The sequence below is a fragment of the Notechis scutatus genome, chromosome 3 (assembly GCF_049901735.1).
Source record: "Notechis scutatus isolate UNSWTSFEM ecotype Mainland chromosome 3, rNotScu1.2, whole genome shotgun sequence".
NCBI classification, from domain to species: Eukaryota; Metazoa; Chordata; class Lepidosauria; order Squamata; family Elapidae; genus Notechis; species Notechis scutatus.
Genome location: NC_142011.1, coordinates 21,707,500 through 21,725,345, shown reverse-complemented (window position 1 = coordinate 21,725,345; position 17,846 = coordinate 21,707,500). Strand labels below are relative to the sequence as shown.

Here is a 17,846-nt window from a genome sequence, read left to right as displayed (position 1 = left end):
GCATCACTTGTCTAATTAGCATTTTGATATGGAAAAGGTGCCTTAATGCTTTCAATGATTCTGCCCAAGATGCCAACAAGAGCACAAGCACTAGAATAGAATTCCCCCATCTGGTAAATTTGAAAGACAGGAATGAATTCCAAGGTAATCTATAATTGAAGTAAGAGCAGCTAAAGTAAGAGCATCTTTAATGAGCCTCTGTGGCGCAGTGATTAGAGTGCAGTACTGCAAGCTATGTCTGCAGCCAGCTGCCTACAATTTGGCAGTTCAAATCCCACCAGGGTAAAATGAGGTCCCAGATTGTTGGAGGTAATATGCTGACTCTGTAAGCTGCTTGGAGAGCACTATAAAGTGGTATATAAGTCTAAGTGCTATTGCTATCTGCTGATATTGAGGGAGTCAATCTATTCTAGAAGAAGGATCTCTGTCACGTTCAGAAGAAGGCAATGGCAAACCAGTTCTACAAAGTCACCAAGAATAATGTTATCAACGTGATTCAAAAAATTTACAGAAATCTAAATGCCAGTTAACAAATATCTCAAGGTCAGAAGGGATTTCTTTCGTTGCTGAAGAACGTTGAACTTTTACAAGTAGATTTGGCCAAAGCAAAGCTAGAAGGAACACTGGTTACAGTTGGCGCCAATATTGAAAATGAATTCCTCTTTTTACAATGAAACTGGAGCCTGAGATGTGAGTTTTATTGACCAAGGAAAACTTGAACTGTGAGGCATACTAAATTGTATGTTTAAGAGATAAGTGAATTATTGTTTCCAGTCACAGGATACTTCTTGTGCTTGGGCATAAACTAATAAGTGAGACAATATTAGAATTGATGGCTATCAAGAAAATATTGCTTTCAAGTGTGCAGTGATGGAAAACAGAGGAGAACTTTGTGCCAAATTGCAAAAGGTGCTAACCCAACATTTTAAAAAGTGATTGCATTCCATTTTTTGGTGAGTGGAATACAAGCGTTGAAGAATTGGTAGTCTGTTGTTAATTCTGGAGTTAATCTATGCTCATCTGGACGCTGATTGCTGATGGGGAGGTGTTTTGGTCTTTTTGTTCCCTGCACTGATGAAGTTATCTAGTTTGGGTAATGAAACGTCTGCAAGAAAGCAACCAAGCACAGAGAGCACCAAGGACCCCTCATTTCAATCCTGAGCTATAAACATTCTCCTTATTGGTAACACATGAAGAAGCCAAGGCAATTCCATAATAAAAGTTTAACTGGGAAGCACCCCATTACAATCAGCACCTTTTCTTATGTTAGGGCAGGGGTGACAAACTAGATTTCATTGACGGCCTCATCAGGGTTGTGTTTGACCTTGGGGTGGGCATGGCCAACTCGACATCACTCGTGTCAGGGGTGCCTGTGGCAGCTAAAAGTAGCTCCCAAGCTCTGCTTTCAGTTGTCACAGCCTCCTGCGACCCTTTGCCAGCGAAAACGGAGCTCGGGAGAACTGCACACAGCCTTCCCGAACTCCATTTTCACTGGCAGAAGAATTACAGACTTGTCCTTCGCTGTTTCTGGGGTGGCCCCATGGGCTGGATTTAAGCACCCTGTGGGCTGGATGCAGCCCACGGGTCTTGTGTTTGACACCACTGTGTTAGGGCAAAGATGGGTTCCTTTCTGAATCTATGATTTATTCTTCATAACTAATGTCATATATCAGCTCCTTCCAAGCGGTTCAACAATTCAGCTCACCTTTCATCTTCAAGTGAAACTCCCCCAAATGTACTTCAAGGGTCCCCTCAATCAAACACATGTCCTGAAACACAGAGCAATGAGACTGAGCGTATTCTGGCATTAAAAGGACCTGATCTTTACAAACTCTCAACATGATTATTGGCTATTTGATTCGACTTCTTAACTTTGGGAGAGTACAAAAGAGAACAGCTGGCTGATCTGCAATCAAAAATAGAGAAATGCCCTTTCATGGAAGTATAGTAACTCTTTTCATTATCATTTAACATATCTCATGATCACTTGTGTAAAACAATTGTTTAACAAAAAGGTCCTGGAATTTTTTTTATTTTTTATTTTAGTTTATCTGGGTAGCCATGTACTCTCTTTGCTGGAAGACCCTTTAAAAAGCTTCAAAAATGCTTTATATGCTCTATCTTTCTCGTGCATTGTTAAGAGTAACACGAATTAAGACATGATTAAATCTGCCCATGAGGACAAGGATTCTGCAGGGGTAAAGTACTTTAACACATTTTTCAGCAACTTCATCAAAATATAGTGCCCAAGATTTGGGGGTAAAGGTAACTATAATGGTTAGATTGATAGAAATCCACAGATTACTTCCAAATAAGACTTTGTTGGATAATTAATTGTTCCTGCCTCATTCACAACAAATCTATTGCAGGCAGTCTTCGACTACAATTGAAGCCAAAAATTTTGTTGCTAAGGGAGACAGATGTTAAGTGAGTTTTGCCTCATGTTATGACTTTTCTTGCTGCAGTTGTTAAGTGAATCCCTGCAGTTGCTAAGTTAATCACATGATTGTTAAGCTAATCCGGCTACCCCATGGACTGCTTGTCAGGTGGTCACAAACAGTGATCACATGTCCCCAGAACACTGCTACCATCATAACTATGAGTCAGTTGCCAAGCATCTGAATTTTGATCACATGACCATGGGGATGCTGCAATGGTCTTAAGTGTGAAAAACTGTCATAAGTCCCCTTTTCAGTGTCATGGTATTGTAAGTTGAGGACTACCTGTTTATTTCACCATTAATAATATGCTTCCTCTACCAATTTTCTTTTTCTTTGCACCAAGTCCACTTGGAAGCACCCCAACTCAGTTACTTAACTCAATGCAAACTCTGTGGGATCCAACCAATGTGTGCAGCATGAAGTCCAAACCAGTCTCATTAAGAATGTAGAATGTAGATATAATACTTATTTCTCAAAAACAGATTACATAATGACTTTTGATATCTACATGAAGTAGAATCAAGAAGTATAAAAATAGCAGTACCTCTGTACATTCTTGGAGATTTTTGTAGAGTTCTACCAGGCTTTCTCTTGATGCTTTAGTGGAAGGAGACAAGGAAAAGGCATGTTTCATATTTGAAGCACCATCTCGCAGTCTACACTGGATGCTGTATGCTTCATATAATTCTTCTACCTTTTAAAGAAAAGAGCAGAAAGGGGTGTGTGTGTGTGTGCGCGCGCGTGTGCATACGCATCTGTACCAAATATATACCATATCATAGGTTACTACTATGTGGGAAGTTATCGTGATATTTCCAAAAGATGTTCCACATACATGTTCCAAATTGTAGGAATATCTTAAGTTTTTCAACTGTCTATGATGATTCAACCAAGTCATAATGGTAGTAAGACTCAACCTTGGAACTCACATATGGACTTCGACCAGCCAACCAGCCATTTCAAGTGGGTTCCTTCTACTTGATCCCCGGAGGACAATTATCACTATCATATGAGGAGAATCCTAGAAATTTGTTTGCTTTTCAGTAATAGTTATGGTGATTTTATTTACAATTGTTTATATAGCTTAAAGCAGGGGTGTCAAAGTTGATTTAATTGAGTGCCATGATGGCCTCCTGCAGCCCTCTGCCAGCAAAAACAGAGCTTGGTGAATTCGTGCACACCTGCCCAACCTCCATTATTGCAGGCCAGTCCTTCATTATTTCCAAAGTGGGCCTGTGGGCCAGATCTATGCACTCCACAGGCTGGATTCGGGCCCGGCCTTGAGTTTGACACCCCTGGCTTAAAGGTTCATTAGAAGGAGCATTACAATTATAGGATTGAAATAATAGAAAAACACTGGACTAGAGACCTTTTGTACCACTTTTTTCAAAGACATTTCCCTGTCTAGCTAAACAGAGAAACAGAATGACCAAGGGCAAAAAGATAATGGGACCAGGAGCAACTTCCAACTTCCTGCTGGCTTGACTGCACCTGACCACCTAAAGGCAGCCAATGGTACGACCAGCCTCCAGAAAGATAGGGTAGGACTGGTCTAATTGATCTCCAGCAGCTAAAGGAAGGGCCAGTCTACCCAGCCTCAGAAGTCTAGGGATCTAGACTGATCCACTGAACCTCTGGGTGGCATAGTACCGCAATGATGCAGCATTGAAGCAAGCACAAATTTGCTAAATTTCAATTCCACAGCAGTCAATGGGTCCCGGGGTTTGCAAGCATTCTGTATGTTAGCCCATTTAAGATAGCTTGGTTTTAAAAATGTTGCACTATAGTTACACTGTTTTGCACACTTAAAGGTTACAGTCATGAGGATTTTAGTAGTATATAGATAAATCCAGGTTTCTACAAAAATACTTCCAATCTAAATGAATTGTGAAATGTGACACAAACATTCTGAATTAAGCACGTTAGGAAGAGTGCCATTCCTTGAATGAGACTATTTCTCATAAACCCAGATCCAGCCTTATATTATTGTTGAACCCTTCAAACATGAAAGTGATAGGCATGTGAACTCACCTTTTACAGTCATAAAATACAATGAATTGTGGTTTCTTCTTTTTCCTTATTCAAGAAATTTAGCAGGCATGGCAGAAAACTGGTTTTACAGGCTAAACATGGGCTGTGTTCAATAATCAGTCTAAATGCAGACATTGAGAAGAAAAGGCCTCTCCTTATGCAAGGAAACTTATTAAAAGTTTTTGGAAAGCACCTAATACAACTTCCCCACAATCAATCTAGGGTGGGGAAAAATACTCTCTGAGAAGATTTGTTTATACCACTGCAATAAACTTGAAGTCAGAGAAATCAAACTCTTACCTTGCTTATTTGAAATTCCAGTTTCCTAATATATCTTTCAACAGAGCGGATTTGCTTTGAAAGAACAGAAAAAAGATGAGCCAGATGTTATTTATACAATTCCAGATGTTACATTGATATTTATTATAGAATGTAATTTCATGATGCAGAACCTCTTGTTTAGGCAATGCAGGATGTTCCTTATCAATGAGCATTGATTACATTGATTATCACTATCACTGGCATATACCAACTGAGATTAAAAAAGAAAGAAATTAGGGCTTTCCATCACATTGCATGGGATCATAAGTTGTTATTATTTCATTTTAATGCTCTATTATGGTCTAGATATTCTCTAGATTCTGAAGGATCAGGCTAGGGACAAATCATCATGGAGAAAATCTACCTATGTGATTTCAACAGGACAACACCAGCTTGATTGATAATCATAATCAGCATAAGAGAATAACAGAGTTGGAAGGGACCTTATAGGTCATCTAGTCCAAACCCCTGTCCAAGCAGGAGACCCTACACCATTTCTGACAGATGGGAGTTGAGTCTCCTTTTGTAAACTTCCAGTGATGAAGCTCCCACAACTTCTGAAGGCAAGCTGTTCTATTGGTTGATTGTTCTCACTGTCAGAAAAAATTTCTTTATTTGTAGCTTGAATCTCTCCTTGTTCAGTTTCCATCCATTATTCCTTGTCTGGCTTTCAAGTGCTTTGGAAAATAGCTTGACCTCTTCCTCCCTGTGGCAGCCCTTCAAATATTGGAAGACTGCTATCATGTCTCCCCTGGTCCTTTTCTTCACTAGACTAGCCATGCCCAGTTCCTGTAATCGTTCATTGTCTGTTTTAGCCTCCAGTCCCCTAATCATCTTGGTTGCTCTTTATTTATTTTATTTTTATTTATTTTATTTTATTTATTTTGATTTGTCAATCGCTTACAAGATAATAGGTATAAATATATACATAGTTATGAATACATGAAATGGGTACACATAAGAAAAATAAAAGAAACAATAGGACAGGGACAGTAGGCACGTTGGTGAGCTAAAACACGCCCCCTACAGACCTCTTAGGAAAGGGGTGAGGTCAATAGTAGACAGTCTAAGGTTAAAGTTTTTGGGGTTTGGAGAAGAAACCACAGAGTCAGGTAGAGTATTCCAGACATTGACCACTCTGTTGCTGAAGTTGTATTTCCTGCAATCAAGCTTGGTGCGGTTAACTTTGAGTTTGTATCTATTGTGTGCTCTTGTGTTGTTATGGTTGAAGCTGAAGTATTCATTGATAGGTAAGTCATTGCAATGTATGATTTTATATACCATACTTACATCAGTCTGAAGACGGCATAATTCAAGGTTTTCTAGGTCTACAATTTCAAGTCTGGTGGCATAAGGTATTCTACAATGAGTAGAGGAGCGGAGAACTCTTCTTGTGAAATATTTCTGGACTTTCTCAGCTGTGCTAATATCAGATACGTAATGTGGGTTCCAGATTGATGAGCTGTATTCGAGTATTAGTCTAGCAAATGTTTTGTATGCTCTACTTAGTAGTGTGATATTACCAGAGAAAAAGCTACGTAGCATTAGGTTAACAACTCTTAATGCCTTTTTGGCTATGTAGTTACAGTGGGCTCTAGCACTTAGATCATTAGAGATGAGTATTCCAAGGTCCTTTACAGAGCTTGGATCATCAACAAGGTCTTGACTATTCAGCTTGTATTTTATTTTCTGATATATATTTTTTGCCAATATGTAAGACAGAGCATTTATTTGTTGAGATTTGAATTTGCCATTTGCTTGACCATTCTGATACATAGTCAAGATCTTTTTGAAGGGTAGCAGTATTGTCTGTGGTATTGAACAGCTTTACATCATCAGCAAAGAGAACACAGTTGCTCTTAATATGATCACAGAGGTCATTTATGTAGAGTATAAAGAGAGTTGGTCCTAGAACACTGCCTTGGGGGACAGGTACAGAATTTGATAGAACACTCCCAATTTTGACCATTTGTTGTCTGTTTGACAGGAATGCTTCTATCCAGTTATGCAGTTGTCTAGAGATACCATAAGATTTTAGTTTTAGGAGTAGTTTGTCATGTACCACTGAATCAAAGGCTTTACAGAAGTCTATGTAGATTGCATCTATTGCTTTGCCCTGATCGAGTTGTGTCATCCATATGTTTTTGCAGTGTAAGAGTTGCAGATTACAGGATAGTTTTTTTCTGAAACCAAATTGTTTATTGGAGAGTAAGTTGTTTGTCTCTAAGTGGAGGATAATGGATTGGTTAATAATTGATTCCATGACTTTACAGGTGATGTAGCATAAGGAGATTGGTCTGTAATTTTCAACTAGACTGGGGTCTTCCTTTTTGAAGATGGGGATGACCATGGCTTGTGACCATAGGTTAGGCAAGGAGCTGGTCCTGAAAGGTTTTTCAAAGATTATGCTTAGAGGTTCTGCTATGACAATGGATAGCTTTTTTAAGAAGTAGGCACATATTCCGTCCGGTCCAATAGATAGAGATGGTTTTAGATTGTGTAGTGCTTTTTCAACATTGTCTTCTGTAAAATCGATATGTATTAGATCATTGTAGTTTTCTGTGGTTCGACTAGGAAATACTAGGCATGATCCATTGCTGTTTACAAATACTGAGCCAAAGAATGTGTTAAAGATGTTGGCCTTTATGGTGTCATCGTTGCAGTCTTTACCATTAGGTCCTATCAGGGGTGGGATGAACCTTGAGTCTTTTAGTTTGTTGTTTACAAACTAAATAATATAAACTCTTCTCTGCACTCTTTATAGGGTCTCAACATCTTTTTATAGTGTGGTGACCAAATCAATCAACCAATTCTATAGATGCTTTTATAGTATTTAAATACCTGGGAAGAGCACATAAGTCATGAAGACCTAGTAGCATGCATATTTGGAAAACAAATAAGTGCTCTTATTTGCAGGACCATTGTTTCAATGGATATAAGCAATGGTGGGGGCGGAGAGCTATACTTGACCTAGGAGGCAGTGACAAAAAAAAAAAGGATCCAAAGGACTCAAAAAAATTGTCCCTGGGATACTCAGAGCCATACAGATGTCCTAGAGATAACTAGTAGTCATAAATGCTTCAAAGGTTTGCGAATCAATAGCAATAAGAATCAATAACATTTGAACTTTAATGGAGTAAAATTGTCCTTAAAGTCACATTAGAATGTTTGGCTCTACATGGACATGTGCAAATTATTTTGTATTTTAGTTCAGAAATGATTTGTCATTTTTTTCCGGTTTGTCGGCTTTGCGAGCGGTAGGGATTCGCGAAGCTGCGCGATCCCTGCCGCGCTAGCCGTTTTTGGGGCTCCGATCCGAAAGGGTGCGGAGCAAGGCTGCCCTGCAGGGGCAGCTGAAGGTAGGGGGATCCGGGAAAGGGTTTGGGGGTGCTGCAGACCCCCTCCCTAGCCGGCAGAACCTCCTTTTACCAAGACGGTGCAGCGGCGGTCCGTAATGGCCGCCACAAAGAAGCCGGCAGCTGGGCAAGTATGCGCTGGAGGAAGAGGAGAAAGTTTTTAAAAGTGAAAGTCTTCTTGGTCGACCCAGGACTCTAAGATATATTTAATTTAATTCCTGAAAATGATGGCTTTTTGGATGATTCTTTCCACAAGAGAAAATAAGCGGCAATTCTGAGGTGCTGAAAGGAAAGTTTACTCTCCCCCCCGACGGAATTAATAAATGGATATTGAGAAACCTGTTTTTTTTTCAGGTAAAACTAGCTTTTTGGGATAAGTCGGAAGGGAGAGGACAAAAAATATATTTATCTGGTTGGATTTTGTTGGAGGAGATGCCTTAAGGATTTGAAAACAGAAATAAAATCTTAATAAGGCTTCAAAACACAGATTTGAATTTTCTTTTTTTTCTTTGTCTGATACTACCCCTGGAAGAGAAAGGGGGAATTTTGGCTTGGCTTGGCTTGATTGAGGATTGTGGACTTTGGGATTGTCTTATTTTTCTTTTGGAATATTTTGGTTGGTGTGAGAAGAAAGAGGGAAAAAGAAAAGAAAAGATCTATAATGGCTTTTTCTTTTGAGGAACTGAGGGATGAATATGAGCAAACAAAAGCAGCCTGTAAAGATGGTATGGAAAAAGCTTTTCTTTTTTTTAGAAATGGCGTTGGTTAACTATGAACAGACAATACAGATGGAAGCTGAAGAACAACAAGAAGAAGATGAAGACGCCATCTTCAATGAATCCCAAAATTCATCTAAGAAAGAAGGAAGGAAGAAAGCGAGGAAAATGAAGGATTTAAGATCTAAAAAAAACATTTAAGAAAGAGAAAAATATGATGCAAAATAAATACAATGATAGCAAACAAGAGAAAAAGGGAATACAACAGAGAAGGGATGCCGGCAAGACAGAGGTTAGAAGAAGGGGGGGTAGGAAGATTTGGTGGGGGAAGAAAGAAAGGGGAAAGGCGGAGAAAAGCCACAAAGTTTTAAAATTAGATGGGAAAAGAGGAATCCTTTTTAGGGATAATGGGTAAAGCATAAATTTTTTTAAAAAAGATTCTGCAAGGTACACAAGATGGTATTGTAACATTTGTATTAGAAATAGAAAATTAGAATGGCTTAAGAGTTAATAAGAAATTAAAATGTTGAAATGTTTAATAATGATTGATTTTTAAAATGTAATAAAATATTGAAGGGAAAGGCAATGAGAATGCTATAAGATTTATTATTTAGATTTATTATTTAACTACGTATTTAGGAGGATATTATGTATTTAAACATTTTTGATTTTTTACTCTGCTTTTATTGTTACTAAAAGTAAAAATTAGTAGATAGAATGTACCAAGCAGAATCAAATTGGGTATTAGGTGTTATTTTAAATGTTAATCTAATTAATTTAGGGAGAGGATAGAAAGGCATCATACTCCGATTAGTGATTTCAGGAGAAATTCTTTTTTTTTTTTTTTTCATTATAAGGAATGAGATAGAGGGATAATAAAGGATGGGCAAAAGATACAAATATAATGATTTAAATTAAGATGGATTGAATAAGATAGAATTATGAAGAGTGAAATGTGTGGAGAAGTTTATATAGAAGATACAGAATGGTAAACAAAATAAGTAATGATCTGTAAGATGAGCATGAATATAATTAAAGCCCATATAAAGAGAGGTACCTGGGGCCAAGTTACTTTACTAAAAGATTTTTTATATGTATGTTTGTGTCTGTTTATGTCTTTGAGAGTATTGGTGAAACCTTGTAGAAACATAGAAAGAGAGTGACGATAATCAAGTCAGAAAGAAATAGATGAAATAATATAGAAATGTATTGTATAAGATAAGGTTTTATCTGACTTGTTAAATCTATAATGGAAAAAGGTTCAAATATGTAATGGTTGATGATGATTTGTTTGTTTTTTGAAATTAATAAAACTTGCTTAAAAAAAAAAAAAAAGAAAGAAATGATTTGTCACTATCTTTGCCTGGAATGTATTATTTTTACTTCCCAGTCCTAGGTGGTTCTGGTAATCTCTCACCTAAGTAGTAAACAAAATCCAGCCCTGGCTGGGTGGAGTGGGATGTCACAACATACAATTGGAAGAAGAGTCTGGAGAGGGAAGGTGTTATGTCTGGAGCGTGGGCGCAAGGAACGGAGACGAGACATCGGTAGTGACTCAACTCTTTATTAGTGACTTCAGAACAGAGCAAATTCCTTGGGCAGCAGCAGCCCTTTTATAGGGCTGGCTGCTGTCACAACAGCCAATGCTTCTGAGTTTGCCACGCTGGAAACGGCCAATCAGCGGCGCCCGTTAACAGCCAATCAGATCGGCCAGAATTGACCAATCAGGATGCGCTGCTCGCGGGCCAATCAGAAGTGCAGGATTACGAGCCTGCCATAGAAGTAAAACTATTCAGGGTTTTAAACGGTGCGTTTGCTTAGTTCGTAACAGAAGGTGCTGCCTAAAAACTGTAAGACTGTGAGTTTTAGTGCCACCCTAAGCATGAAAGCTGGCTAGGTGACTTTCAGTCAGTCACTCTCTCTCTTAGCCCAACCCACCTCACGGTTGGTGGGCGGGAAGAGGATGAGGAAGGTGTATTAGGCATGTTCACTGCCTTGAGTTATTTATAAAGTAATAAAGGTAGGATAAAAATCTAATAAATAATAAGTAAACCATTGGGTTTCATACAATATCTAAAATTATATTATATTATCATGTAAAAATATAATATCTAATAATATTATGGGCTCCTATTGTGTAGCCTAGAATCCTAAAAATCAATTTTCCTGATTATAAAGCTAACCAAAAAGAAAAAAAACATTACCATACAGATAAATTTGGATCAATATTCCGGTATTTATAAAATGAGGCTTATAAAAAGACCATAAGATATTTGATTTGAAGATGAGCCTCCTTCTCTTGACTTCACTGTATTCAGTCCCTATTGTTTCCTTCCATCTTTTAACATTAAAATTCCATTTCTAACAGATGTTTTCTCACATTGAATGAATCGAATGTATTAAATTCATAAATGGAAACCTGAATAATGTATTCCAGATACATAGGGTGTGATTCTTGAAAAAAAAAATAGTATATCTCCAGAGACCATCTTACAAGAAGAAAAATAGTCAAGAAAATCAGATGATAAAAAAAAAAATTAAAGGGGGGGGGAGGGGAATAAAAATTAGTGTCTTTAAGTATGTTCGAGTTACATTGCATCCTTGCCAAGACAGTTTCTTACCTTGTCCAAATCATAGTAGAAACCCTGAAAAAAAATGCAGCAATTTAATGCACGGATCAAATGCAGACCAACTATTCGGGCTCTTTCTATGAAAGAGAGAATCACATCTTGCTGTTCTTAATCTAAAAAATAAACACAAATGACTCAAATATTATTGGTTGGTTATATGCCATTTGTTTACATTGCTTGCTTTTGCCTATTCAATACAGGTAGTCCTCAAACTTACAATTGTTCATTTAGCAACCGTTCAAAGTTAAACGGCATTAAAAAAGTGACTTATGACCATGTTTCACCCTTACAACTGTTGCAGCATCCTTATGGTCATGTGATCAATTGGGGCCATAAGTCGAGGGCTACCTATATTAACTTCTTCAAATACCAAGTCTAAGGCTAGGGACAGGGTGAGAAGCAAGATTTTTTTAAAAAAAAAGCCTGAAACAGATAACTCAATGTACTGGCAAACTGCAGTTATTTGCACCTCAATTGTTTCACAGTCTTTGTACTATTATAAGTTGTGATACTGTTTGTTTCATGAGAACAATCGCTATTCACTGCTGGATGAGTCATCTGTGCAAGAAGGAATCCAGGTTCCATAAGGTTCAACCAGGAGAGTCCCAGTTGGTCACAACTGATCTGCCTGAGCTCAATTCCTTTGCAAGGACACATTTATAAAGAATGCATTGTAATTTATCAAGTTATTTGTTATACGTGACTAAGCTGCATAGCAATGCATTTTGCCTTGTGCTTTAAGACTAAACAGTTAACTTCATTGATCTGAGTTTGCTCCATAATCATAGAGTAACAAAATGGATGCATTCAAGAACCGTGGTGGTGCAGTGGTTAGAATGCAGTTGTTGTTAGTCGCGAAGTTGTGTCCAACCTATCGCGGCCCCATGGACAACATTCCTCCAGGCCTTCCTTCCTCTACCATCCCCCGGAGTCCATTTAAGCTCATGCCGATGGACATTCTGCCCAGATCCTCCTCTACTCTCCAAAACAGACCACTAGGAAATCACTAGTCTGATTGTGCAAACTGAAGTCCAAAAGGCCAAAATGGCATAAAGTGCATTTAATTAAAAGGGAATACTGATGCCCTATTGATTTCACCGTAACAAACTTTTCTGGCCAACTCAATAAACTTTTTAAATGATCATTTCTTGATTATGCCATAATACCTAGCGATATTGCCATAATGTGAAAATCCAGATGGCTGGTTTGGACAATAAGCCGTGATTAAGCCAACCAAGGCTCCTCAACCTATGTGTGACCCCATTCAGTTTCATCTTAATATTAAATTCAAGAAAAAGAAACTTCTTACCAGTCTGGAATTTCTTCTTCTGTCTCGGTGGCATTCTGATAGATAATCCAGCTCTGTTTGATGCATTTCCAGATATTCACTAAAGGGGAAAGTTAAATATAGACCAGATCCATTTTCAGAAGTCAGGGGGAAAAAAGACATTTTCTAGTCCCTCACCACACTTCCATTAAACACAATGGGATCTTAGCTCAAGAGTATTTTAAAATGCAGGAGATAACAATCTGTTTATTTACTGATTTGCAGTACAGCCTTATCCTGTTTAGTTCTCTTAACTCTGTGTTGGTCCAGACACATTCTAACTATCACTAGTAGTACATATATAGATATATAAGTACATCAGTACAATAGTTGTAGACACAAACTCCAGCAGTCTACAAGGATAAAACACCGTTGGCTTACATTCCTATAAGTTTGTGGGTTAATTTAGACCAGACACAAATAACTTAATTTTCTCCTCATGTATTTAAAAGGGAAACAGTCAGCATTATACAAGATGCAAAATCTGAGCAGCTCATTATGTTTATATTAAGCACTGTATGTTTCTTCCAACTTATTTGAGGGATTTTTCCTCTAAAACCACTGCAGTCCCACCCATCCACCTGAGGCCCATTGTTCCTCTAAAATTCAGCCATTTGATCTTTTGCCAAGACTATACAGTAATCTCTCAGTCTAATTTAAATATTTCTGCACATAGATATCCAAAATCCAGTCTTAAAATTTATCGAGTTGAAAAATTTCCTTGCCATAAATGTGCCAGCTAATATAAATGAAGTAGCTACCTGCTTCCAAAGAATGACTTTTCCCAAATGTGTTAACATTCCATTAGTGATTTATTTAGGTCTGAAAGATAGCTTGACATCTATTTGATATACAGTAGGAAAAGAAGACACGTGCTTGTTTTCTATGCAGAATTAAGTGCAATGTTCCAAATCTGGTTACACCCTGGTTTGATATAAAGATACTGACAGATGTTTGTTAAAATTCCTTTCTTACAAAAAGCTATTCTGTGCCTTTAAAAAATAAAATAAAAATAAAAAGAGCATTGACACTTTTGAACTTTGATTTAGAGAAGACTCCTGAGAATACGGAAGACAGCCAAGAAATTAAAACCATTGAATAAATCAACCAGAATTCTCTCTTGAAGCATAATTGACCAGACTCAAATTATCCTATGTCAGACACATTATGTGAAGACTCAGCTCTTTGGAAAAATCTCTTATCTGGGGAAAGGTGGAAGGCAAATAAAGAAAAGGATGATCAAAAGCAAGATGGATATAGTCAGTCACATGACAATTGGAAGGCCCAAAAGTTCAGGTTAGAGAGGTATCATCATGGAGAAAATGTATGTGGTCATTAAAAATTGACAATAACCTGATGCTACCTAATCAATCAATGATAATCTAAATGAAATAGAACTTCTCCACAACAGCTGCCCACTATTGATCTTACAGGTTGAACTATGCTTATGGAAGATTTCATTGGTACATTATTACTTTATTATGATTAGTAACCATGGTTTGCTTTTAATTTATTTAGCTTACTCATGGTGTAGCATGCTACCCAAACCCAGAAAAGGTTAAGCATTGGTTAGCTTTCCTTCCAGTTTCTGGGGACAGAATAGAAATACACTAGTGCCTACAAAATGAAGGCACTGCAACCAAATGTCTTCAATGCTCTGGTAGATCCATAAGATAGCAAGCGAAGCTCAGCCTTCCCCCACATTAAGATCATAGTCTCCAATTTATAAGGGACCAGGGCAATTCCTTCTCCTCCCCCCCAAAACCCCCCAGAAAGATCATAAATGGGAAGCTACAAGTCTGAATCCAAAATAAATAATCAAAATAAATAATCACATACAGCAAATTATACTATGTTATTTAATATAACATCCATGGAGGAGTATGCTGACTCAAATTTGGTATTTGTTGTTAGATGCACAAGCACACACACAGAATTAAAATCTATTGTCTGGACAATCTCATCAGGATGTCCATATCAAGGACTTACAAAAAATGGTAAACCTTGTTCAGTAATATCACATCCCAAGCCCATTGTCAACCCTAAAGTGAACCTGACTGAAGCCATCTTGGAGGCTTCAGGGTTGCCACACAGGGGTTTTGTAGCCAAAACATTAAAATTTTCTTGTGGGAACCAAGGACACTCTCACAAGTGGCTAGCCAGAGAAGGAGTGAAGCAGTCAGCCGCGCCTGGATTGGACAGTGTGACCAGTAATTGGGGGGAAAGGGGAAATTTTTACTTTTAATTAGGTGAAAGCTGTGGGGAAATTCAGAATCGGTTTTCACCAGTTGTGCCAATATGATGCATCCAATAAATTGTTCTTTGAGGGATCTGCCTGCCTCAGAGTCCTGCTTTCTATGAGTGCATTACTTGAACTCTGACACCCATCTTTGCATCTCTGCAATGTAATTCTCCTGTGAGGTAAAGCTTCCAGCACAACACTACCACACAAGCAGTTTGCACTAATGAGGCTGCATCAAGTGATGGTATTCTACTGGTTTGGCCCAGTTTGGCCGAACCAGTAGTAAAAAAGCTACCGGTTCGGCCGAACCAGTAGTAAAAAATCTACTGGTTCAACCAAACCGGTATTTCTGATGATCAGCTGGGCAATGATCAGCTTTGCTGCACGATTTAGCTTATCTAGAAAGCAGGAAATCATCGGATTTCTTGCTTTCTAGCTAAGCTAAATTACATGGCATGGCTGATTTCCCCCCTCACGTCAAAATGCTGGTTCTTTCAGCTCCCAGGAGGCTTCCCTGAGGCCCACTAGGCTAAAAACAGGGTACGTGGTGGGGGGGGTTGCTGCAAAAGAAAAAAAGAAAGAGGGAGAGATGGAAGCCTAAGAGGTCTACAGGGGTATGCATAAGTGCACCAACATGCCTACCGTCCCTGTCCTATTGTTTCTTTTTATTTTTCTTATATGTATCCATTTCATGTGTTCATAACTATGTTTATACTTATACCTGTTACTTATAATCATTTGACAAAATAAATAAAATAAATAAAAAGATAGGGAGGGAGGTGAGAAAGAAAGAGAAAGAAAAAGAAAAAAAGAAAAAGAAGGAAAGAAAGGGAGGGAGGGAGGGAGGGGAAAAAGGAGAGGAAGGAAGGACCACAAACCTTGCCACTAGACCAAGGGTCTTCCAACTTGGCAAGTTTAAGGCTTGTGGACTTCAACTCCCAGAATTCCTGAGCTAACATAACTGGAGGAGGAATTCTGGGAGTTGAAGTCCACAAGTCTGAAAGCTGTCAAGTTTGAAGACCCCTGCACTAGATGCAGCTTCAGAGGATGCTTTGAAACAGTACAGAAATCCAGGGCTGGAAGGTACCTAGAAGTCATCTAGGCCAACCCCCTGCTCCAGAAAGTGAGTTTCTGTCTTTTGACCCCCCAGTCATATTACCACATAGCCACACCCACCCAGTCACATGACCACATAGCCACATCACCCAGTCACATGACCACATAGCCACGCCCACCAAGTCACATCCACAGAACCAGTAGTAAAAAAATTTGAATCCCACCACTGGATTGTATGTGTGTGATCGTCTGCCCACTGCACGCTCAAATGGAGCTGCATGCGCACACTCACCTGCTGCTTCTGCAGCTCAGTTCTGAACCCTGAACTTTCCTTTTGTGAAAGTCTTTTTGCATGCTTTAATTCTCTGGGAATCAAGTTATGTCAAGCGATGTCACTGACTATACTGCATAACATCAGACGTTACCCCATTGCTGAAATTCATTTCCTTATTCTCAGCTCTCTTTGCTGAAATTAAATAAGACTAAACCATAACAAAATATTGCAAATTCCCCCAATATGATTGGTTTTGGAAATGGTTCTTACTTAAGCCCTTTCTTCAAAGCTTCAAAAATCTTCTTTACTTGTTGCGGTTTGGGATCACAGAGGACGGCCCCTTTCTGGAGGGAGGAATACATCTTGGCAGATTTTACTGACATTTTGGATCTTGTGGATCCTTTGCTGAGAGATTTTCTGTAAAAAGAAACAGTGAAAGGATCGCATGAGAGGTAACTCACCAATTTGTTTGTTTCCTGTATAAATGGTCGTAAAATGAGTCAAATCATAATCAATAAATGTTCATGAGAAACACAGTGGCCATAACTGTGAGCAAAACCCTGCCTGTCTAATGTCTGGACAAGTGATTCATGTAATATAGGGGAGGCGCTTTGATGACATGGTCACAGACATCCTTTTGAGGTCTTGACTTCTCCTCAGACCCAGAACTCGAGTCTTCCAACATTCATAGAGAGCCTCGGTGGCACAGTGGTTAGAGTATAGAACTGCAAGCTACTTCTGCTGCAGCCAGCTGCCTGTAATTTGGCAGATTGAATCTCACCAGGCCAGTGATGGGATTCAATTTTTTTTACTACTGGTTCTGTGGGCGTGGCTTGGTGGGCATGGCAGAAGAAGGATACCGCAAAATCTCCAGTCAGAGGTGGCATTTGCCAGTTCTCCGAATTACTAAAAATTTCCACTACCGGTTCTCCAGAACTGGTCAGAACCAGCTGAATACCACCTCTGCACTAGGCTCAAGGTTGAATCAGCCTTCCATCCTTGACTGTTTACAGCTGACTCTAAACTGCTTAGAGAGAGCTGTAAAGCATTAAAAAGCGGCATATAAGTCTAAGTGCTATTGCTATTGCTATTCAGTAGAGCTTACTCATGTATGTATTGGTGTGTACGGTATTCAAGACAGAGACCTAACTGTTATCATCCAAACAGAACCAAAGAGGCTTCTTAGATGATAAGTTAAACATTTTCCAAGACAAAGAAAGAAGTCTAGTCACCTTTTGGAAAAAGCACCTTTGGAAAACCATATACTTTGATGATTTGAGGATCTCCATAGGCATATTATACTTCAGCAACAGAGTGGTCAATGTCTGGAATACTCTACCTGACTCTGTGGTTTCTTCTCCAAACCCCCAAAACTTTAACCTTAGACTGTCTACTGTTGACCTCACCCCTTTCCTAAGAGGTCTGTAGGGGGCGTGCATAAGCGCACCAACA

The 17,846-nt window shown here is 38.7% G+C and overlaps 1 protein-coding gene across 3 annotated transcripts in view; it reads right to left on the bottom strand.

Moving 5' to 3' along the window:
- Positions 1–17,846, bottom strand: part of RIPOR3 (RIPOR family member 3) — a 123,886-nt gene that overhangs the window by 47,691 nt on the left and 58,349 nt on the right. For all 3 annotated transcript variants that reach the window (XR_015748443.1, XM_026664976.2, XM_087959287.1), the window contains exons 3-8: positions 16,665–16,811; positions 12,805–12,883; positions 11,487–11,510; positions 4,773–4,826; positions 2,986–3,135; positions 1,706–1,769 (exon numbers count right to left, since the gene is read on the bottom strand). Coding sequence is in view for 2 of the 3 variants with exons in the window: in XM_026664976.2 (XP_026520761.1) it covers positions 1,706–1,769; positions 2,986–3,135; positions 4,773–4,826; positions 11,487–11,510; positions 12,805–12,883; positions 16,665–16,811 (518 nt within the window). In the remaining variant the exon portion in view is untranslated. The remainder of the gene's footprint in view (positions 1–1,705; positions 1,770–2,985; positions 3,136–4,772; positions 4,827–11,486; positions 11,511–12,804; positions 12,884–16,664; positions 16,812–17,846) is intronic.